The 23,782-nt window shown below is 38.6% G+C and overlaps 1 protein-coding gene across 1 annotated transcript; it reads right to left on the bottom strand.

Moving 5' to 3' along the window:
- Positions 1-9,736: 9,736 nt before the first annotated feature.
- Positions 9,737-22,761, bottom strand: CST8 (cystatin 8; the record flags this gene model as incomplete). Its single annotated transcript, XM_079125601.1, has 3 exons — positions 9,737-9,820; positions 16,103-16,216; positions 22,534-22,761. 3 exons carry the CDS (start codon positions 22,759-22,761, stop codon positions 9,737-9,739), a joined length of 426 nt encoding a protein of 141 aa, XP_078981727.1.
- Positions 22,762-23,782: the final 1,021 nt, after the last annotated feature.

The following is a 23,782-nucleotide window of genomic DNA, read 5'->3' on the forward strand; positions in this document are numbered from 1 at the left end:
CATCTCTAGTAATTAGAGAAATGCAAATCAAAACTACCCTAAGATTTCATCTCACCCCAATTAGAATGGCGATTATCAAGAACATAAGCAACAATAGGTGTTGGCGAGGATGTGGGGAAAAAGGTACACTCATACATTGCTGGTGGGTTCGCAAATTAGTGTAGCCACTCTGGAAAGCAGTATGGAGATTCCTCAGAAAGCTTGGAATGGACCCACCATTTGACCCAGCTATCCCACTCCTTGGCCTATACCCAAAGGACTTAAAAGCAGCATACTACAGAGATACAGCCACATCAATGTTCATAGCTGCTCAATTCACTATAGCCAGATTGTGGAACCAACCCAGATGCCCTTCAGTAATGAATGGATAAAGAAACTGTGGCATATATATACAATGGAATTTTACTCCGCCATGAGGAATGACAAAATTATGGCATTCGCAGGCAAATGGATGAAATTGGAGGGTATCATGCTAAGTGAGATAAGCCAATCTCAAAAAACTAAAGGACGAATGATCTTGCTGATAAGTGGATGAGGACATACGGGGGTGGGGGGTAGGAGGGGTTAGTGTTAGGGTTAGGGTTAGGTTTAGGGTTAGGGATAAGGAGGGTGGTAAGAATGATGAAGAAAGGAATGTATAGAGGGAAAAGAGGGGTGGGAGGGGAGGGGGGAAGGGGAAAAAATAACAAAATGAATCAAACAACATAGCCCTATGTAAATTTATGATTTTTAATTAAAATTAAAAATTAAAAAAAAATAAAAAAGAAAAAAAAAACAAAAATGAGCCAAATGTTCAGGAATACAAATCATATCTCAATAATAACCCTGAATACAAATCATATCTCAATAATAACCCTGATGGCCTGAACTCATCAATCAAAAGACATAGACTGGCAGATTGGATTAAAAAGAAAAATCCAACAATATGCTGCCTGCAAGAGACCCATCTCATAGAAAGAGATACCCATAGACTAAAGGTGAAAGGATGGGAAAAAACATACCATGCACACACGGACACAGCAAAAAAGCTGCAGTATCCATCCTCATATCAGATAATGTGGACTTCAAGCCAAAGTTAGTCAGAAGGGACATTTCATACTGCTTAAAGGAAGCATAAATCAGCAAGATATAACAATCACAAATATTTATGCTCCGAACAGTGGCTCATCCATATACATCAAACAAATTCTTCTCAATTCCAGGAATCAAATAGACCATAACACAATTATACTAGGTGACTTTAACACACCTCTCTCACCACTGGACAGATCCTCCAAACAAAAATTGAACAAAGAAACCATAGATCTCGATAACACAATCAATAATTTAGACTTAACGAACATATATAGAATATACCATCCAACAAAGAGTGAATACACTTTCTTCTCAGCAGCACATGGATCCTTCTCTAATGTAGACCACATATTATGCCACAAAGCTACTGTTAGCAAATACAAAAAATAGAGATACGACCTTTTATTCTATCAGATCATTATTGATTTAAATTAGAAATAAATGACAGAATAAAAAACAGAAACTACTCCAACACCTGGAGATTAAATAATATGCTATTGAATGATCAATGGATAACAGAAGACGTCAGGGGAAAAATAAAAAAATTCTTAGAGGTAAATGAGAACAAAGAAACATCATATCAAAATCTCTGGGACACTATGAAGGCAATACTTAGAGGAAAATTTCTTTCATGGAGTATATTCAATAAAAGAAGAAAAAAGCAACAAATAAACAACCTAACCCTACAGCTCAAAGCCCTAGAAAAAAGAACAGAGCAACACCAAAAGTAGTAGAAGATAGGAAATAGTTAAAATCAGAGCTGAAATCAATGAAACTGAAACAAAAGAAACAATTCAAAAAATTGACAAAGTAAATACTTGGTTCTTTGAAAAAATAAATAAAATTTATTAAACCCTTAGCCACACTAACAAAGAGAAGGAGAGAGAAAACTCAAATTACTAAAATTCGGAATGAACAAGGAAATATCACAACAGACACAATTGAAATACAAAACATAATTAGAAGCTATTTTGAAAATCTATACTCCAACAAAACAGAAAATCTTGAAGACATCGACAGGTTTCTAGAGACATATGAATTACCTAAACTGAACCAGGAGAACATACACTGTTTAAATAGATCAATTTCAAGTAATGAAATAGAAGAAGTCATCAAAAGCCTACCAACAAAGAAAAGTCCAGGACCAGATGGGTTCTCAGTTTCTCAGAAAAGAAGAGCTCATTCCATTGCTCCTCAAAGTATTCCATGAAATAGAAGAGGAGGGAACCCTCCCAAACACATTCTATGAAGCCAATATCACCCTGAAACCTAAACCAGACAGAGACACATCAAGGAAAGAAAATTTCAGACTAATATTCTTAATGAACATTGATGCAAAAATTCTCAATAAAATTTTAGCAAATCACATACAAAAACATATTAAAAAGATAGTGCACCACCATCAAGTGGGTTTTATCCCAGGGATGCAAAGGTTGGTTCAACATCCGGAAATCAACAAATGTCATTCACCACATCAGCAGAGTTAAAGTTAAGAATCATATGATTATTTCAATAGATGCAGAAAAAGCATTTGATAAAATACAGCATCCTTCATGCTCAAAACACTAAAAAAACTAGGGATATAGGCACGTACTCAATATTGTAAAGGTTATCTATACTAAGCCCACAGCCAACATCATTCTAAATGGAGAAAAACTGGCCTATGTCATTAATTTTATCTCTGGTCTTTATTACTTCTTTCCTTCTATTGTTTTTTAAATCATTTTTAGTTGTAGATGGACACAATACCTTTATTTTATTTATTGGTTGATTTTAATGTGGTGCTGAAAATTGAACCTAGTTCCTCACACATGCCAGGCAAGCACTCTACCACTGAGCCATAACCCCAGCTCCTCTATTGGTTATGAAAATGTTTTCTTCTTGTTTTTTCTAGAATCTTGAGTTGCATAATTAGGTTATTTATATTAGATTTTTCTGATTTTTTAATATAGAAACTCATAGGTATAAACTTTCCTCTTAGAACCATTTTCATAGTGCCCCAAAGATTCTGGTATGTTCTTACTATTTACACTTACTTCTAAGAATTTTAAAAATTTCTCCCCTGATTTCTCCTATCACCTATTCATCATTCAAAAATGTATTGTTTGAATACCATGTGTTTATGTAGTTTTTGTAGTTTTTCTTGCTGTCGATTTCTAATTGTATTTCATTGCAATCTGTCCCTGTATTATAATTGTTAATGCCCATTCTTATATCAACAAAGGTTATTTACTTTTAACGATTAGTTACTTGGAGGAATTTATTTAATATTACCCAAATAATACCACCTCTATGCTGGTAGAATGTCTCATTTCAGATCCCATCTGCAGCAGAGTTTAGGATATAACCTAAAAGGTCAAGGATCACAAAATAGGTTCTGCTTCCAACTCTTGAGACAAAACATATAAATTTCCAAAGGTAGTATTTTAAAATTCTATCCAGGTTGTTTTTTGTACTCTTGTGTGTGTGTATTGTGAGACTTCAAAAGTAGGATCAGGGGCCCCACAGAAACCCCAATGTGGAATCAGATGGAATCAGGTCTCAGAAATGATATCAGTGTTAGCCTGCTGCACTTGCCAGTCTTGGGCCTCAAGTCTTTAGTCTCTGTATTTCTCTCCCTATTCCCACGGGATTTTTGTCCCTTAGAGTACAAAATGGTTGGAAATTCTGGCAAGTTGTAAATATTTTATTCTCTTGTCATACAAACAGTATAAATGTTTCAATACTACAGAAGAAAGAACAAACTGATAATTTGGTTCTTTTTCTGAGCAATGGAGATTCTCTCTCTGCAGGGTCAAGGATGAGAGAATGAGTCAAGATGTCCCCAGATCTTATCTCAATATATTAGGAACAGTGAAACATAGAAAAAAAGACTATGTTTCCACCCATCTCCAGGGAATGCATGTAGGATGATAAATTGAGACATTCTAATGTAGCAGATGCTACTGAGACCTAGACTAAATTTCCTACCACAAGATTTGACACCCTATGTCTGGGAAAATACAGGTGTAAGTACTTTGTTGTTTATGGGCCATCTGGTCTCTTTTCTAACAACCCAGACCTATCCTTATGTCTTGGAAGCAGCCAGAGACAATGTGTACACAAATGACAGTAACTATGTTCCAATACACTACATTTACAGAGCAGGCAAAACTGTAAGCAGTTCTTGGGTCATAGTTGACAATGTCTGATATTAAAAGCTCCTCTGAATGCACTTGCAGCTGATGAGTCTGATCATGATACAGGCTTTGGATGATGCTTCAGTGAGAAATCATTCCTCACATCTCAGACACTAAGCATGGCAATGTTCATTTTGCTCCATGTGAATTCACCTAAGCTCAGGCAGTTCTCTTTGGCGCTCTCTCTCCCAGGTTTTCCATCTTCCAAGTTTTGTCTTATGATTCCTTCGTTTCTTGAAACTTGGCCCAAGAGAGAGCACATGGAGCACTTAAACCCTGGTCACTGCCTTGGACCTGAGAGGTTCACTCATGTCATCCTGGCCCAGAACTTGGTCACATGCTACCAACTCTACCCACAGGCTCAGGAACCACTGTGAACACTGATTTTCAGTGCTATAGTTCTCCCATGGATCAGCTTTAAAACTGACTTTTTATTGAGATAATTGTAGATACAGAGGCAGTTACAGGTAATAATACAGGGACTCTATCTATTCTTTACCCCGTTCCTCAGATGTTACATTTCGTAAAGTTATAGTTTAATATCATAACCAGGCTATTGACCCACATAACCCACCTGCCTCAGATTTTCCCAGTTGTACTAGACTCTTCTACATACATGCATTTTGTGTGTGTGTGCTGTGTGCACATGCATGCTCATGTTGACTCTATGCAATTTCATCACCAGGTAAGTCATGTATCCCCTGCCACGTTCAAGTTCCTCAGTGAATTCAATCTCACCAATTTCCCTGGTGCTGCCCTTTAACTCACACCTGCCTCCCTCCACATACCATTCCCCATCCTTCACCCTCAGCAACCACTCATCTGTCCTCTATTTCTAAACTTGGTTATTTCATATGGTGATATAAACAGAAGGATGAAGAACATGCCTCTGGGACTAGCTTTTCACTCTGCACATCTCCAGACGTTTCCTCCCATTGTTGGTTCCCTTGTACCCATGAGCAGAAACCTCCTGGTGGGTATGTGCCACAGTTTGCTTAAATATTTACCTGTTGAAGGATATCTGTGATGATTTTAGTGTTTATTACAAATAAAGCTGTTAGAAATAGCTGTACAGATATTTCTGTGAGAATGATTTTTCATTTCTGAGGGAAATATGATCAAGAAGGCAATTCCGGGCTTAATTTTATAAGAAACAGTGAAACTGTTCTCTTATTCCAGAGAGGCTGGGAAGTCTTACACTCCCACCAGCATGGAATGGGTGGTCCAGAGTCTCCACATCCTCACCATCACTCAGGGTGGGCACTTTTTATGATTCTAGTCATTCTGTTGAGCAAGTGGTGATGTCCCATCGTGCTTTCAATTGTGTTTCCCTGGTGGCTAATGACATTGAATATGTCTCCATGTGCTTATTTTCCAATTGGTAACCTCTTGATGATATGTCTTTCCCCCATTTTCTAATCAGATTGTTTTCACTGTTGAGATTGAAGAGCTCTTTAGATACATTAAGTACTAGTTGTTTGCTGGATCTGAGGTTTACAAACACTTTCTTCCACTCTGTAGCTTGTTCTTTCATATGCTTCACATAGATTTTCTCTGAGCAAAAATTTTATATTTTGAGAAGAAATTATTTTTTAACTTTTTCTTATTTATATTATGATTGGATGTGGAGTTTGAAAAGTCTTTGTTTTACATACTGTCTCATATGCATACTAGTATTTGTCCTGTGTGTTCAGAAGTCTGCAAGATCAAGTCAGTTTCAGTTTTTATAAAAGTTTTAAATTAGCATATTTAAATGGAGTAAAGCCTGTTGAACACTATATACATGTATGTATGAATACATATGTATATGTACACATATATGTATAAAATTCAGTCTTCATGATTTCTGTGACATTTTTAAAAAGATGAAGACTTCAAATGAAGTCAAAAAGGTGATAAAACCAGGGAACAAACAAGAAAAGCAACAAACTAGGTCCATAATAATTGAGAAGTAAATCAAAGAAATTTATCTATGTGCAAAAAGCAGCACATAGATAAACAGAGAAAGGAGATCAGGAATTGGGTCAGTGCTGATTCAAGGAGCAATCCCATGCTCCCATCAGTCCCAAGAACCACTGTGACCTCGGCTCCTCTTCTCTGATTTCTGCCTACTCTAGGCTCCTGGGCATGTCTCCACGAAGCACATTGACATTATCAGAAAGTTCCTCTGGCCATTCTTATTCCTAAAAATGTTCTCCTTTTTATGGAATTGCTATGGATATGCCATCAGGAATGCAACGTTCAGCTCCTAATGGTGCACTTCTAGTCTTCGGGTTGGACAAACACTGTTCTTCCCTCTTCAGCACCAAGAAATCCAAAATAAAGGCAGTAGGACTCCACACTCACCTATGGCAGCTCATGTGCAGTACCTTGACTGGTCTGCTGCTCAGAGATTCTCTGACTGAAGTCTGATCTGTGGGATCTTTGGCTCTGGCAGTCACAGAATCAATTTATTGGACTGGGAAAAATGGATGGATGGGATAGAAGGAAATGGCATGGAGTGAAATAGAATGGCATGGGAAGTAGTGAAAATACACATGGAGAATGCAATTTGAAATAAGAGCAGACTTTGTTTCCTGGAACTCTGGTGTCCTTGTGTAGCAGTACCACTGGATGGCATTTTTCATGCTGTAGATCAGGTGAAAGTATTATTTGTGCTCTAGCTCAAGTGAAAATATTGACAACATTTCATAGATGGTTTGGGAACTGAGATTATCCATCAAACACTTGGGGAACCATCACCCTGCCGAGTACTAGTTATTGTCCTCTGGGAATGCAGTTGTAGGTTCAGATGCCTGCCGAAAGAAGCTGGGGTCTCACTGTGGTAAAGTAGAGATGCTGGGGTTGGAGATGTGTGATTATTAATGATTATGACTCAGCCTGCATCTTACTTAGGATGTCCGCCGGGTCCACTTGCTCTTTGCTCTTAATTCTCCAAACTAGGGAGGCACTTATGCCACTGTACTTCCCCACTGACTAGAGCACATGGCCTTCAGACTGCCCAAGTCCACCTTGGTCCTAGAGCAAAGAATGCCCCTTGTCAGGTCTCCATCCCTTTATTCCAATCAAAGAAACCCTCAGAGCAGATCTTATTTAAGAGGCCAAACTTTGTTATACAAGGCTTGGTACTGATGGTAAAGAAGCAGGTGAGGCATTGAGGAAACAATCAGAAAGAACAGTGGGCGAAGGGAGCTGAAGAATCTCATAACTCACTGTGAACACAGGATCTTACCTCAACCTTGCTAATTACCAGGACTGGGAGACTGAGGATGTAGCTCTGTGTCTCAGGTGTGACTCACTCATCTTACCGCTGAGCTGATCCATGTGTTCAGCATGACCTGAACCAAGGGCACTTGCATTATGCTGCTTTGTCTGCACACATTCCCTTAGGTGGATCAAGAGGTAGTTCTGGTGAAATTCATGTACCCAAGAGCAGGAAGAGGACTCTTTGTCCTGGCAGGAGCTGCTCTTGAACTTATGCAAGAGTTAAAACATTGGTTAATACTCTGACAAGAGGGTTTACCTAGGTGGGGAAGTCCTAATTGGATATCACAAAGTGATATCTGCTCACCTGAAGCACATACTGCAGCTCATCACGGTGCAGGGCAGGGCCTGGGAGGAAGGACAGCAAAGCCTGTCTTCAGCTTCCACCCACTTCAGGCTTTGGACCACGCTCTGAGGACTCTGAAATCTGCATCCTCAGGTAAAAGTGATGTCAGAGCACTGCAAGGCTAATTTAGAATCTGACCCTGTTCAGCGCTGTCTCTGCCTGGCCTCCACCTGCACATCAATGCTGTAGTCTCCATATCTAGATTTTGGAAAGTGACTCCTTTTGTTCATGTTGTCCTCCACACCACCTCAGACCACCACACATGCATACATACATGCATGCACAAGTGTGCACACGCACACACACACAAATCATGGTGTGCCAATAGCCAGATTGTGGAACCAACCTAGATGCTCTTCAATTGAAGAATGGATAAAGAAACTGTGGTATATGTATACAATGGAATATTACTCAGCCATAAAATTATGGCATTTGCAGGCAAATGGATGAAATTGGGGAATATCATGCTAAGTGAGATAAGCCAATCTCAAAAAACTAAAGGACAAATGATCTTGCTGATAAGCGGATGATGACACATAATGGAGGGTGGGAGGGGGGCAAGAATGGAGGAAGGAGGGACTGTATAGAGGGATAAGAGGGGTGGGAGGGGTGGGGGGGAGAAAAAATAACAGAATGAATCAAAAACTATTACCCTAGGTAAATGTATGATTACAAAAACAGTATACCTCTACTTCAGTTACAAATTGAGAAACAAGATGTATCCCATTTGTTTACAATTAAAATGAATTTTAAAAAATCATGGTGTGCTCCAGGATAGCCTCTAGTAAATCTCATGCTCTTATACAGTCCCTGCCCACATTGAGTCAGGGCTGATCTCAGTGTCCAATAAGATAAGGAGGAGTCTATGGTGTTTGATATCTATGGTCTTCAAGGGCATGTGACTTCCATCTTGGTCTCTGGGAACATTGTCTGGATGAAGCCTGTCACCATATCAAGACTCAACCTTGTGGCAAGGCCTGCATGGGTGAGAACAGAGACCTCTGATCAATAGCCATGACAACCTGCAGCCACCTAAATCAGCCATCTTGGAAGTGGGTTTTCCAGTCAATTAAACCTTAAAATGATGGCAGTACAGTCAATGTCTGAGTGTAATATCATGAGAGGTGAATTCTAGAACCACTCAGTCAAGCCCAGTCACCTCCAGATTCCTGGTTCTCAGATGCCATGAGATAAATAAATTTCTTAAGCCACTAATAGGCTGGCTGATTCCTCAAACAGAATTAGATGACAGATATATTCAACTGCAGACACACACACACACACACACACAGAGCGAGAGAGAGAGAGAGAGAGAAAGATTACTCTCCAGGCACCATTGCTCTTGTACTTTTCCACTTCAACTTGAAACCAACTCAAATATCCAAATGGACTATCTGTATTCCTAATTGTTCTTGGGTTTGTAACCGAGGGTTCCTAAGCCTTTGAGCTCTGTCCAGAAGTCCTGTGCAAGGAGATGTCTGTTGAAATCCGTGACTGGCCACTCTCCAGGTAGTCAGAGTTTCTGAAACTTATAGAAATATCCACCATGCTTGAGGCAATTGAAACTAATTTCCCAGGAAACGTTGTCAGTGGAAGGTAATTCGTACTCAGAGCTTGGTGAGGTATAGAAAATTTGTCTACTGGCTGCAGATTGTCTCTACTAGTAGAGGAAGTTGCCACCCAGAACAGGTTGCCCATCCCTTTAAAAATCATCACACATTCTCAGTATCAGCCCTTGAAAAACACACCACAAAAAAAAAAAAAAAAAGGCCACAAAAAGAAGCCAAGGATCAACTGTGGTGTTCAAATGTCTTGCAAGTGCCTTTACTTCTTTAAAATGGAAATGACTGTGGCAGAATGTGCTAGATGATAATTAGACATCTTCGCATTTTTTCTTCAGCATGCTGAGTTCAAATTTCCATGGTTTGGATCTAACAATGAAAGTGCAAATATACACCTAAAAGAAACAAAAAGAATAATTAGCTTGTATGCAAGCAAAACGGGAAAAGGAGGAGGAAAAATAGGCATTCCTATTTTCCAGTCCCAGGATTTGGCTCAGGAAAGCTCAGATGCTGACTGAATCAGCAATGCTCACCAGAGTCCACAGACTCTGAACCTTAGACTGAAGTGCCGGCCTCACTCGGTAGAATGGGTCCTCAGGTCATGCCCCTGTGGTCTTAGATACCATAACTGTGAGTTCATTTGCTGAAAGAGAGCAAGGGCCTGAGACCAGGAACTGCTTATCCTTGGGAAATCCCTGTGTCCAGCCACACTGACTTTCCTGTAGCCCATGGAGACCCCATGCTTCACTGAGGGCCTACTGCATCCTACCCCAGGGAAGCAATGTAACAAGAATAGTGCAGGAGCCAGGCATGGTGGCACACACCTATAATCCCAGCAACTCAGGAGGATGAGGCAGGAGGATTGCAAGTTCAAAGTCAGCCTCAGCAACTGAGAGAGGCCCTTGGCAACTTAGCAAGATTCTGTCTCAAAATAAAAAAATCAATAAAAGGACTGGGGATTGAACCCACCCCTGGGTTCAATTCCCACTAAAAAAAAAAAAAAAAGAAAGAAAGAAAGAAAGAGAGAGAGAGAGAGAGAGAGAGAGAGAGAAAGAGAAAGGAAGGAAGGAAGGAAGGAAGGAAGGAAGGATGGAAGGAAGGAAGGAAGGAAGGAAGGAAGGAAGGAAGGAAGGAAGGAGAAAAAAGAGATAGAGAAGGAGGAGGAGGAAGAAGAAGAAGAGTAGTAGAACAGGATCCTGCATACTTCAGAAAGTTGAGTCAAAATTTGGCCAGAAATCAAGAAAACAGCTTGGAGCTGGAGAGCTGGGTAGAGATACACAGATCTAGTCCCATGTCCTGCAGAAGGAATGGTCCTTCTAGTCACAGTGTGAATAAGCACACTTGTTTCCTTCTTGTCTCTCCTAAAATCTTCATTTAGCTAGAATAAAAATATAAAAATACTTCCAAGACATCAAGGTGAACATGAATGACAGCATCCAGTAGAGGTAAAATTGCATAAGATATAAAGGTGTAGGAACAGTTTGAGAGGTAAAGTAAGAAAAGCCACATGCAACCCAGACAGTCAATAAAGACCAGAGTCTTGTCTGCCGGGTAAAGAGGGAGAAGAAAAATGTCCAGAACTGGTAAGCTGTGATTGATGGTGGGAAGGGAGATAGTGAATGCTGGGCTTATCAGAGGATTTACTAATTAACTGAATAATTTCTGGACCAGCCAAGGAAGAAGAACTGAAGAAAAAAAAAAAAAAAAAACAATCGAGATCAATCCTAGAGGGTAGTTGTGCAAAGTAGATTAAAAGTCCTTATGAGGCAGAAAAATATTGGATAAATAATTCAACTTCCAGAAATTTTGCCTATAAGGAAACAATAATTGGATATACACACAAATAGAAATTTTAAAGATTATTTTTATTACACGGTTCTGTTTATGTATTTTTTCTCTCTTATTAGAGCATTATAGCTATATATAGCTGGGTTCATCCGAACAAAATCATACATGCATGGAATCGGACACACTCCATTTCAGTCCTTATTTCTCCTCACTCCTCACTCCTGACCACCCCCTGCACTCCACTGATCCTCCCCTTGCTCATTCATTTATTTATCCTTGATTGGTGCTTTCCACACACATAAAAATATCACAATGTTCTTAATAGCTAAAACTTGGAGGGGAGGAAAACTTAATCCTTGGTGATTGACTAAATAATATGTGGAAGCACCATAAAATGAAATCAAGTAGTTCATTACACCATGCTCCCAAGTAATTTTATAGTTTTGAAGGTGCTTATGTTTTATTATTAAACAAAAACCTAGATTAATGAAACAGTGTTAATAAATGGGATGTTGCTTAGTGGTATAGCGCTTGCCTGGCATGTACAAGGTCCTGGGTTCAATACTCAGCACTGAAAAGAAGAGAGAAAACTAGAATATATAAAAATACATTGGCAATGGTAAGCATTACGTAAGGGTATTATTGATTTCAGTATACTTAATATTTTTGAAATTTTCCAAATTTTCTACATTAATTTCTCTAGGTTAATAGCTATTTAAAATAACATCAAGTTTTGAAATTTATTTTCCAAGGATCCCAGATGTTTAGCCTTCTGAAATACAATACAATACATAGCCTAAGGAAACCATTAAGTTCAAATCTACAGGAGCTTTGTAGACAAAAAGGAAAGGTTCATGTACAACGGTGAGGACAGACAAGAACCACCTCATGACTAAAAGGGGATGCAAGTGAATTTCTTATAACACAAAACCAAGACAGTAAACTGGCCCCAGGCCCCCGAAACCTGAACTCATCCTTGATTTTCCCCTTCTCATGCTCCATGGTCAATGCATCATTAAATTTCGACCAAGACTTTCATAGGCACCCAGAACCTGAGCACCTACACTAACCTAACCAAAGTCATCTCTCAACTGAGGTATTCTAGTAGACCTTAGGGATTTCTACTGATCTCATGACTCCACCTCTGCCCTAAGCCACATTTTCTCCATTGTCTCTCCAAGTTTGCACTCCTCTTGTTTCCACCTGGCATGTCTTGCAAGACTGACTTCTATGGGCTCCACCAATAGGTATCCTTGCCCTCTAATCTTGCAAAGGGGCAACATCAACCTCTAACCTCTATGGACCATGGCAATGGGCACCCTTAATTTATGCCATCTATGCTCTGGGTCATGGGCACCCAAGATGGGTTTGGTCAAGGGAATATAAAGGCAGGAAACTAAGAGGTAGGAGGAGAGTGAGATCAGGAAATCACAGTAGATTGTCCAGGATTCTCTATCACTTAAGGCTGCAGCTCTAGTTAAGGGCCATATGATTGCCCCAGGGAAAAGTCCTAGAAGTGAAAACTTAGAAATGTCAACACATCTCTCATCTTGGTGGAAATCAGGGAGACACAAAGTGTAATGATGAGGAGATGACATTTAACACATGCACATAAGAAAAAAATTCATGACCCTAACACCAAGTTAGAGTTAGACAAGGCAAAGGGGAGGTACGATCCATTGCATATACCACTGATGGAGTATGTTGCTTTAAACATCTTGGAGAGTAAACTTGAATCTGTGAACCAAGTGTGAACAACCACATTAACACTGATATTGTCAAGCCCCACCCCCAATCTCAATCCTGGGTAGATTCTCATCCCCTGGCAATGTCAGCAGGCATCAGGACTTTGAGTGGCATCGCTGCTGAAAGTGAAAAGCTGAAAACATTCCAAAGCTGCCAAAATAGGGCAATGACAATGTCATATAGTCATATGATAGATTAATATATGACTAATAAAGAAAACCTAATAGTGATGCAAAAAAAATTATTTTGGACAACTCCCATATATATCAATTAGTCCAAGAAGTCATTTGGCCTAAATAAATAATAGCAGATTGTACCTACACGAATAAATCTGAAAGCATGGGAAGCAGAAAAAAAAACAAGAGAAAGTTCCAAAATCTTATCGATTTTGAAAAAAACACAAAACTCTACATACGTGGTTTTCTTTTTTTAAGTTTTAAAACCTGGGTAACAATGTTACTCACCAATATTGGAAGACTGGTTGTCTTTGAGAGGGAAAGTGAACTGTATGTAAAACATTTTACTTCTTAAAATAAAAATTTAATAACACATTTGGTGAAAATTATCAGAATGTTAGGAGGCAACAAACTCTGCCAAGAACATAAAGAAAAGAAAGCCCTTGTACATTGTAGGTGGAAATGTAGATTGGCGTAGCCCTCATGGAAAACAGTATGGAGGTTTCCCCAAAATTCAAAATAGATCCATCAGGTGACCCAGCAATCTCTGGAAATGAAATCACCACTTCATAAAGATACTTGCACTCCTGTGTTTACTGGAGCATTATTCACAATAGCCAAGATATGAAAAAAAGCTAGTGTATACCAGTGGATGAATGGGTAAGAAAATCATGGTATATAAAGACAATGGAATATTATTTAGACTTTAAAAAGGAGATTCTGCCATTTTCTACAACATGTGTGGATCTGGAAGACATTCTAAGCAAATAAGTCAGACACAGAAAGAAAAATGTTGGAATGATCACTTATCTACGGAAATAGAGAATACAACCATAGTTACCCAGAAGTAGGGAAGAAATAGGGAGGCAAAGGTTAGAAGTTACAAAAATAGCAGATATGTAGGGTGAACAAGTCTAGAGAGTTAATGTACAATGTAAGGATTATAGTTTTTAAATTGAACTTTATTTATAACTGACTTTACTTATATCATGAAAAGAAAAATGGTTATGTAAAATAATGGACATGTTAATTTGTTTCACTATAGTATCCAATTTACTACCTATATATGTCCTATAACATCATATGAGCTACCTTAAACATAAACAATAAGATCTATCTTAAAAATAAATAAAAATAAGAAATATTTTAAATTAATATGATAAAATGATAATAGTTGCAAAATCTGTGTGGTAGGCACATGGGCATTTAATATACTATTCTCAGTACCTACATAAATTTTTAAAGTGTTACTTTTTAAAGCTATTTCTAGTAGCTGATAATAAGAATTCACTCTCTAGATGTAGCTGTTCACTTGAATTTTGGCATCCTGCTATGATGTCTACTATTCATTAAAATATTTTTTATTGGAGCTTGTCTGAGTCATTTTTGGCAACTACTCACCTTCCATTGCCTATGCTTAACCATATCTCATGCCAGATTTAGATTTATGCAAAATATGCAAAAATACAGAAGGCACAGAAATATAATGTATATAAATATTTTTAAAGTAGCTTCACTTATAAAAGTGAAAAATTGGAAATAACCAATGAGAAGATTGCCAAGACAAGTGTTTTTGAAAAGATAGTCACATCAAAATATAGTGTAGGTCAGCAGTTATTAAAAGGAAAAAAGGAAAGAGAAGAAAAGCTTTATCAGTGTATGTACATTTATAGTGAAATAATCTTGAAACTGTCTACACAAATGGTATTTAGCCCTGGTCACTCCTGAGCAGGGAACAGAGTTGGGACAACATCAAGGGCCCAAAGGGGCACACCATCACTTTCATTTCTCTAAAATGAGAATTCATTTTTAGAAAATATTTATGTTACTTGAAAAGATTAAATCTAAACAAAAAAATATCCCTGACAATGAGACATGAAGAGAGTAAGGAAATGTCTGATTAAGGCTGGCCCCTTTGTGACAGTCCCCATCCGACTACAAGGTCTGGCAAGACCTCTATGCAACTGGGATTGCCCCTCACCTCTAACACCAAGAAGCAGAAGACTGACAGGAAGCCATGCTGGCATAAGGGGTCACTGGTCAGGGAGACTTGTGCCCTCCAAGCCTCCAGGACTTCCACCTGGCAGCTGGACTATGGGAATCAGTCAAGCATTCCTCCTTGTGTTCCCTGCTTGGAAACAACCACAAGCTTGTGGAGTCCTGTGCTGAGAGGAATCCTCTTTCAAGGACTTTGGCGACTGGGGGTGGTCATGCCTGGAGGAGATAGTCTACTTAGATGGCTTCCATCCATTCCTTCTCTGCCAGTACTGGAGCAGGGTCTTCCTAACTGTTCTTAGAAGTTCTTTAATATGTGAACTCCCTTGGGACATCACTGGTTTGGTTAAGATTTCCCTGGTTTTAGCAATGAAAGGTATATCCCAGGAAATGCCTAGGTCCTGAACAGGACAATAGGTCACTCTACAAGAGACCTGAGCAGAGAGCTTGCTCATTCCCTGGCACCAGATCTGAGCAAACCACTCATCTGGAACATTCCTGCTCCAGCACACACAACCGCACAGGGGTAAGAGTAGTTGAACAGCAGAACCCAACCTAGATTGCAAAACAGTGAGAATTAATGAGTTGGTTTTGCTTTGCTCTTAGTCCGTAGGTGTGTGTGTATGTGAGAGACAGAGAGTGTATGTGTGAGTGTATTGAAGGGGTCGGGGAGATTGGTAATAATAATAGATCATAGAAGCAGTGCTCCAGGTCTAAAACCTGGCCGTCCTTGGTCTTGAATATGCTCAAAACTGGGCTTAAAATGCAAAGTAGAGGTCTGGGGTTGTGGCTCAGTGGTGAAGCACTTGCCTAGCACGTGTGAGGTCCTGGATTAGATCCCCACCACAGAAAACAAATAAATATGCAATGAAAAGGGAACTCGAACATAAAATAGAATTGATCCAATCAGTTTTCTTCACCTGGTACACAAATCTAACTGGGGCCATCACTCCCTTTGTCTTGGCCACATACCTTTTGCATTTCAGGATTTTGTTGAAATAAGCAGTTTTCATTTTCTCCTGAAGTTTTTTTGCACATTGTTCGTGCAATTTTGGCTTCAATATAGTACTCCAAACTATCTGTTACCTGTCAATGAGTAATAAAAAATAAATATTATAAAAGAAAACTATCAATTATCACCTCTGGTAAACAAGCATGCTAATTGGCTGCACAGGGCAAGAATGTCTCCTTGTCTTTTCTCTCTTCTACATGTCCTTGCCAGAAGTTTAGGAATAATTTGGAGGGATTCTTATCTTTATATCTCTTTCTATCTCAATATGGTATTTAATTTTAAAGTAATGGCAATTGTCCCCAGAATAAAGCAAGAAAACTATTCCCAAAAAGATATCCCCCTAGGAAAGTTAATAGTTTACTTATTGGAACTTAAAAAATAACAGTTTATAGTATCTTCACCTCCAATCAATAGATATTGAGGGAATATTGACATGTTCTAGAACAGAAACTTCCATAGAGTCAATTTCAGTAATCCATACCATAGCGCGTGTATATAGACTCTCAAAGCCCTACTTCCTAGATATCCTACCAGCCCCCAATCAACCCTCCATCTACCCAAGGAGGACCTCTTGGAGAGATATAGTTATGCAACAGAAAACGCAGACTTTCTTATTATTGAGAAAGATGCAGCAACTACCATATGACTCAGCTATCCCACTCCTTGGTATTTATTTTAAAAAAGAAAAAAAAAACTAAAATCAGTATATTCTATTGACACACACATACTCGTGTTTACAGCAGGACAGTTCACAATAGCCAAGCTATGGAACCAGCCCTTAACAGATGAATGGATAAAGAAACTGTAGTATGTATACATGATGGAGTATTACTCAGTCATAAAGAAGACTAAAATATGGCATTTGCTGGAAAATGGATGGAAATGGAGCATATCATGATAAGCGAAACAAGCCTCAGAAAGTCAAGGGTTAAATGTTTTCTCAATATGCAGAAGCTAGACACAAAAAAAAGGAACAAAAAAGGTATCTCACAAAAATAGAAGGGAGACCAATAGAGTAGAGAATGGGATCAAGAAAGAGGAAGGAAAGGAAGGGAGGGCATGAGGAGGTACTGAGGAATGAAATGAACCAAATTATGATACATCTATGTACAAATATACCACAATGAATTCCCACTTTCATGTATAATTATAATGCACCAGTATTTTTTTAAAACCCCAGAAAATAGAAGAGGGACATAATAAGAAAAACAAGGTCAACGAGACCTAAGAGAAAGAACATTTTAAAGAGAATGACCAATAAACAGTAACTAAGCCCAAAATTATTAGAGATAAATCAGAAAATATAATAAACATTTTAGAAATTCTGGGAAAATTGTCTGGGCACTGAATAAAATGAGCATACCAGGCAGAATTCTAATATGCCCCCAAAGTCCCAACCTTGCTGTCCCTGCCCTATAAGACACCTAGGACTGTGAAAATGGCAGATTTTATTCATTTTTAGGCGTAGTTAACTTTAAGATGGATAAGGTAGACCTGACCTCATCATATGAGACCTTTAAACCTGGGGTTAGTATAAAGGCAAATGAAATGAAAAACAAAAAGTCTAAAAAAGTTAAAAAAAAAAAGGAGGGGGAGTGCTGGGGATGTGGCTCATTGGTTAAGTGCCCCTGGGATCAATCCCTGGTACCAAAAGTACAAAACAAACAAACAAAAAATTAATTAAATAAACACCTTTTTGAAGGAAAGAAAAGAGTGAACATACTGTTGCTAAATGCAACAGAATATGTGAAACTCATGAACATAATAATAAAATAATACATAACATAGGATTCCATTTGTTTCAAGTTCAAAGAGCAAGTAAAATTTTGCTGTTAAGGAATGCAGATTTAGGCAATGCTGACAGTAAAGTCCACTGTTGGGGAAGGGCAGGGGTGAGAGGCATGCAGGACTCACAGCAAGCTACAGCATTCTTTCTAGAATATGCTGGGAAAATTTCATGCAGACTCCCCTTTAAGATTTGTTTTGCTTGACATTTCTACTTTATGAACTTTTCTATATTTTTGTTGATTTCACACCAAAAAGATTTTAAAGAAGAAATGTGCATTCTTATTTTTCATTTTTTTATTTATTTGTTCTAGTTAGTTGTACATGACAGTAGAATGCATTTATACATTTTGAAAGATCATACATAAATGAAGTGTAATCTCTCATTTTTCTGATTATATATATTGCAGGATCACATCAATCATGCATTTCACTCTAGTATCATTCCTTCCTTCATAACCCTTCCCCTCCGTTCACTCCCCTCTACCTAATATAAAGTAATTCTATTCTTCCCTACCCCCCCCCACCTTATTGTGAATTAGTTTCTACATATCAGAGAAAACATTCAGTCTTTGGTTTTGGGTGTTTGGCTTATTTCACTTAGCATGATATTCTCTAACTCCAGTGTTTTTGTTTGGTTTGGTTTGGTGGTGGGGATTGAAGACACTAACCATGCAGGCACATAATCTGTCGCTGAGCTACACCTTCAGTCCTCAAAGGACATCAGGTTAAGCAAAATAAAACAAAAGCAGAAAGACAAGTATCACATGTTTTCTCTCATATGTGGAAATCGGGGGCGGGGGGGGGGGGGGGGGGGAAACGGCCTGAAAGTAGAAGAAAGACTATTTGGGAATCACCAGAGAAGTGGATGAGTAGGGAGACCAAAGAGGGAAAGAGAGGGTAGAAGGGAGGATGGATATGATCAATGCACAATCTGCCCATCTATGGAAATGTCACAGTGAAACTCAGAGTATACAACATTTGTTAATAACAAAAGAAGAATAACATAGAGGACTTAGTCTGTTTTGTGCTGCTAAAACAGAATTACCTGAGACTAAGTGATTTATAAAGAATAGATATTTATTTCTTAAAATTCTGGAGGCTAAGCAGTCCAAGGTTAAAGGCCTGCAACTGATGAGGGACTTCTCACTCTGAGAGTCACTCAACAGTGGATGAATGAGGGCAAAAGAATGCACAAGAAAGGACAAGAGATCTACCTCACAGCTGCAAGCCCTTGCATAATCAGCATCAATCCAATCATGATGGAAACACCTAACACTTGGGCCTACCTTCCAACAGTGTTGAACTGGGAATAAGTTTCCAACACATGCTTTTGATAGGGGACATATTCAAACCATAGCATATGTTCTACTCAATAGCAACTCTATGATTCTGGCCCAAGATATGATAAACAGATCAGGGGGAAGAGAATCAAGAATCCCACAATAAATTTGATATATTTAAATATTTAGTCTATGGTGTGTTGACTTTTCAAAACACAGAGACTCTTTAATAAAAAGGGTTGAGACAATTGACTTTTTTTAAATGTAAAAATTAGATCTAGTGCTTACTCTATAAGTAAAAGTAAATGCAGGATTGATTGATGACCTAAAAATTTTAAATGTCTTAGAAGAATTACAACCATTATACTTTAAATGGAAAAGGGTGTCTTAAGACAAAACCCAAAAAACTTAAGGGAAGAAAAAACTAAATGCTATGTCAATATTTTTTCAAAATCCATTACACTATAAATAATATCAAACTACAAACAACAAAAAAGAAAGTGCAGCCAGTCATAGTGGTGCACCCCTATAATCCCAGTGGCTCAGGAGGATGAGGCAGGAGGATCTCAAGTTCAAAGCCAACCTCAGCAAAAGTGAGGCACTAAGCAACTTAGTAAGACCCTGTCTCTCTTTAAAATACAAAACAGGGCCGGGGATATGGCAGAGTGGTTGAGTGTCCCTGAGTTCAAACCCTGGTAACCCCCCAAAAAAAGGAAAATGCAAAATATTGGCAGTTTATATAAAAATAATGAATTAATTTGAACAGCACATAAAGAACAACTACTAATATATAAGAGCAAGACAAATGATGCAGGCAAAAAGAAAATTCATCAAAGAAAATACATATTATCCATAAACTAAATAAAAGACACTCTATTCTTCATGGTACAGAGAAATACGAGATGATACTTTCACATCCATCAGATTGACAATCATCTGAAAGACAAATGAGATCTACTATTGGTGATAACAAGTGGCAAGAGATGTCCTCAGACCTGCAGCATTGACAAGAATCTAAATTGATTTGATCTGTAGCATGAATGAGAACATAGGTTCAATCCCTAATACCATAAAATAAATAATAATTTAAAACTTGATTTAGCCCTGTTAAGGGGTAATTTACCATTTTCTTGCAAATAACTCTCCTTTACCAAGGAATTCAAATTCAGAGTGCATATCATAGTGATGTGTGGACAGGAATTTTCATTGTTGCAGTTTTCCTATGGACGAATCTGATGGTTGAAATTTTTTTCCTAAGATACAGTGCAAATTATAAGTTGAATCTAAATGCACTTCCATTGATATCTGAGACATTTTAAGTGGCAAAAATGTAGTTCAACAGTATAATTTAATGAATATAAAATGTACCTTTAAAATTTCCAGTAATATGGGGCTGGGGAGATAGCTCAGTTGGTAGAGTGCTTGCTTTGCAAGCACAAGGCCCTGGGTTCGATCCCCAGCACCAAAAAAAAAAAAAAAAAAATTCCAGTAATGTATATAAAATACCTAACAAATACCCAGAGGACAGAGTCATCTGTTTTTGCGGTGCCCTCAGCAACAACAAGCCAGAATGGAAATGCAAGAAATTGATTCTGCTCTCATATTTTAATTCAACAACTTCCAAATCTACTCCTAAAAATTTTTCATGACTACAGATCAAATTTCTTAACCTCAGCACCTCTGAAATTTTGGGACTGTGTCCTTCTTTGGGAACTGGTCTATATATTCTATGATGTCTAGTAGCAGTATCCCTGGCCTAAACTCACTGGATGCTTGTAGCTGCACCTCCAATCATGACAACAACAAACATCTCCAGGTATTGCAAACAATCTTCTGGGGAAGCAAAAGCAACCCCAACTGAGAAACACAGCTGTATATTGACATTAAGCCGATGTTCCTCGAGTTAAAATTGGGTTACATCCTTACAAATCCATTGTAAGTTGAAAATGTGCTAAATAAAAAGGGCATTTAATATAGCCAACCAAACAACTTCCCGTCTTAACAAAATAGTATACTGGAGAGTGTCGGCTATCTACCTCCAGTCTCTGTGCTGCATGTCACATCACTGCATTGTGAGCTGAGTAAAGTGTCACCCTATTCACTTCTGCCACCCTTCATTCCTCAAAGTCCAGTCAGGATAACCTAATTTCCATTCCCTCAGCATGCTCTTCTGCATCCTATCTCAGGCTTCTAACTAACAACATTACAATCATCTCTCAAGAAATTTAACATTCATATAAGACTCTTATATTACATAGTCTATATTCAAATTTTCCCAGTCATCCCTATAAAATTCTTCATCAATTTTTCTTTCATATTCAAGAGATAATATTGTACCAGTTGTCATGTTTCCTAAGTGTCCTTTAATGTAGAACAGTTTCACAGATTTTTTCCCTTTCATGATATTAATATGAGTATAGAATGTCCCATATTATGGATTTGATTGTTCCTCATAATTACATCTGGGGCAAGTAGTCTGTGCAGGAATACAACATACAGCATATAAGGTCATGCCCTCTCAGCATATCACATCAATGGATATGTGATGTCAATTTGTCCCAGTGTTGATGACCAGCATTTGGCAAGGGAGGCACTCAGCCCAAGTCCTGACTGTAAGGCTATCTTTCCCCCTTTGTAACTGCAGTCATTCACCACATTCTGATGTGCACTTACAAAGGTGGTCCTGTAACATTACAATGAACATGAAAAATTCCTATTGCCTAGTGACACTATAGTCATCATAGAGTCATGGCTCAGCTCTTTATTTACATGTCGGTGGTGATGCTGCTCTAAACACAATTATAATAAGCAATCCCTGCTCCAATTCATCTCCAGTACTCTCACCCAGTGATTGTAGGATTAACTGATACCCTTGCCTGAATTGATGATTATTATGAAGGTTGCAAAAGGTAATTTTCTACTTATGTCTTTTTTTGTCACTGCCATGAATTGGTGTTTTTCTGTAAAAGGCCTTCCAGGTTCCTTCTTCCAGCATCAGCTGGACTCCAAGTCACAGTCTGCTCACTGTGTTATAATCCATCCCTGTCATTACTCATGCTGATGGTGCTCAGCTTGTCCTAAACTTGGTCCCATGAAACTGACTTCTGGGCTCTGACCTCTACTTTTGGATGTAACTATAATCAATTTCAAGTTACTTTAATGGATATTATATGTTTCATCTCCATGTCAGAATAACAAAGAATAAAATATAGCTAGTTAATCCCTTGGTTGTGTTCTTTTCCTCATTGCAAAAACTATCTATGGACAATAGGTTCTGGCCGAGGACGGGAAATGAAACAGCAGAGAGCAAATGCTTTACCCACCTGCTCTTGGCTGTTCAGAACCTCCACCACCTTGAAGTAGTATTTATCTTTGCTGCCCTTGTTAAAGTCTTTCATGGCATACCACAGTGCCTGTTGCACATAGACATAGGATTTAGGGATGTTTTGGAATTTCCTCAAAACCTTTGGTGAGCCCCAGGCTTGGACTCTTCTGGACATAAGGACAACAGTGACCACCAGGAGCAGCAGTGCCTTGCAGAGTCTGGCCATGGTGCTTCAGTCAAGGTGTCACAGGTCAAGTTCCTTCTGTTCTTCAGGGCTTGGTCAGATGTGGACTTGGGGTGAGGGGTTCTACTGCCTTACTGCTGCAGAGATTCAATCACCCCACTCCTCTTGGCACTGCTATGAACTAAAAGGAAGGAACTTCTATTAACATCTTTGGGATACTGTAATAACATAACAAGAAATGACATATTTGGTCTTCAACCCCAGTTTCTGTCACACAGCACTAAAACCAGTGGAATTTCCCAAGTAATAGGGTAAAAATAGAAGAGCATTTCTTATCTATAACAAGCCCTGTTTAACCATATGAGTTTATGCTAATGAGGTGGTTCTTTCTGGCCCCCTAGATAACCTCAAGTTGGCAGCTAGTTGCCAAAGGAACCATGTGATGAAAGGATTGGAATTTTCAGTCCCACCCTTGACCTCCAGTGAGGGAGAGAGAATGGAAATCGAATTCATCACCAATGATCAGTGATTTGATCAATCATGCCTTTGAAATGGAGATTCTGCAGATACCCTAAAAGATGGTTCAGAGATTTTCCAGGTTGATAAGTACACTGAGGAGCTAGGTGGAAGAGTGACACCTTCCAGGTACTCCAGGTACTCCTCTTCCTTGCCCTATGTGTCTCTCATCTCCATCTTTAATAAATGTCCCTTCAGAACTCATATGGAAATTTAATTGTCATTATAGCAGTCTTAAGAGGTTGGACCTTCACAAGATGATTAGATCATGAGGTCTCTCCCCCATGGATGTATCACTGGAGCAGATTAGCTTTTGCAGGAGTGAATTGTTATAAAGGAAGCTCTCTCACTCTCTTCTGGTCGCCAACATTTCTGCCATGTTAGGAAACAGCAGAGGCCCTCACAAGATGTAGTACCTCAGTCTTGGATTCCCTGGCCTTTAGAACCATGAACCAAATAAACTTCTATTGTCTACAATTTATCCACTCTGTGATATTCTGATATCACAATAGAAAAAGCACTAAGATGTTACTAAATCTTAGGAGGA

The sequence above is a fragment of the Sciurus vulgaris genome, assembly GCF_902686455.1.
Source record: "Sciurus vulgaris genome assembly, chromosome: 2".
NCBI classification, from domain to species: domain Eukaryota; kingdom Metazoa; phylum Chordata; class Mammalia; order Rodentia; family Sciuridae; genus Sciurus; species Sciurus vulgaris.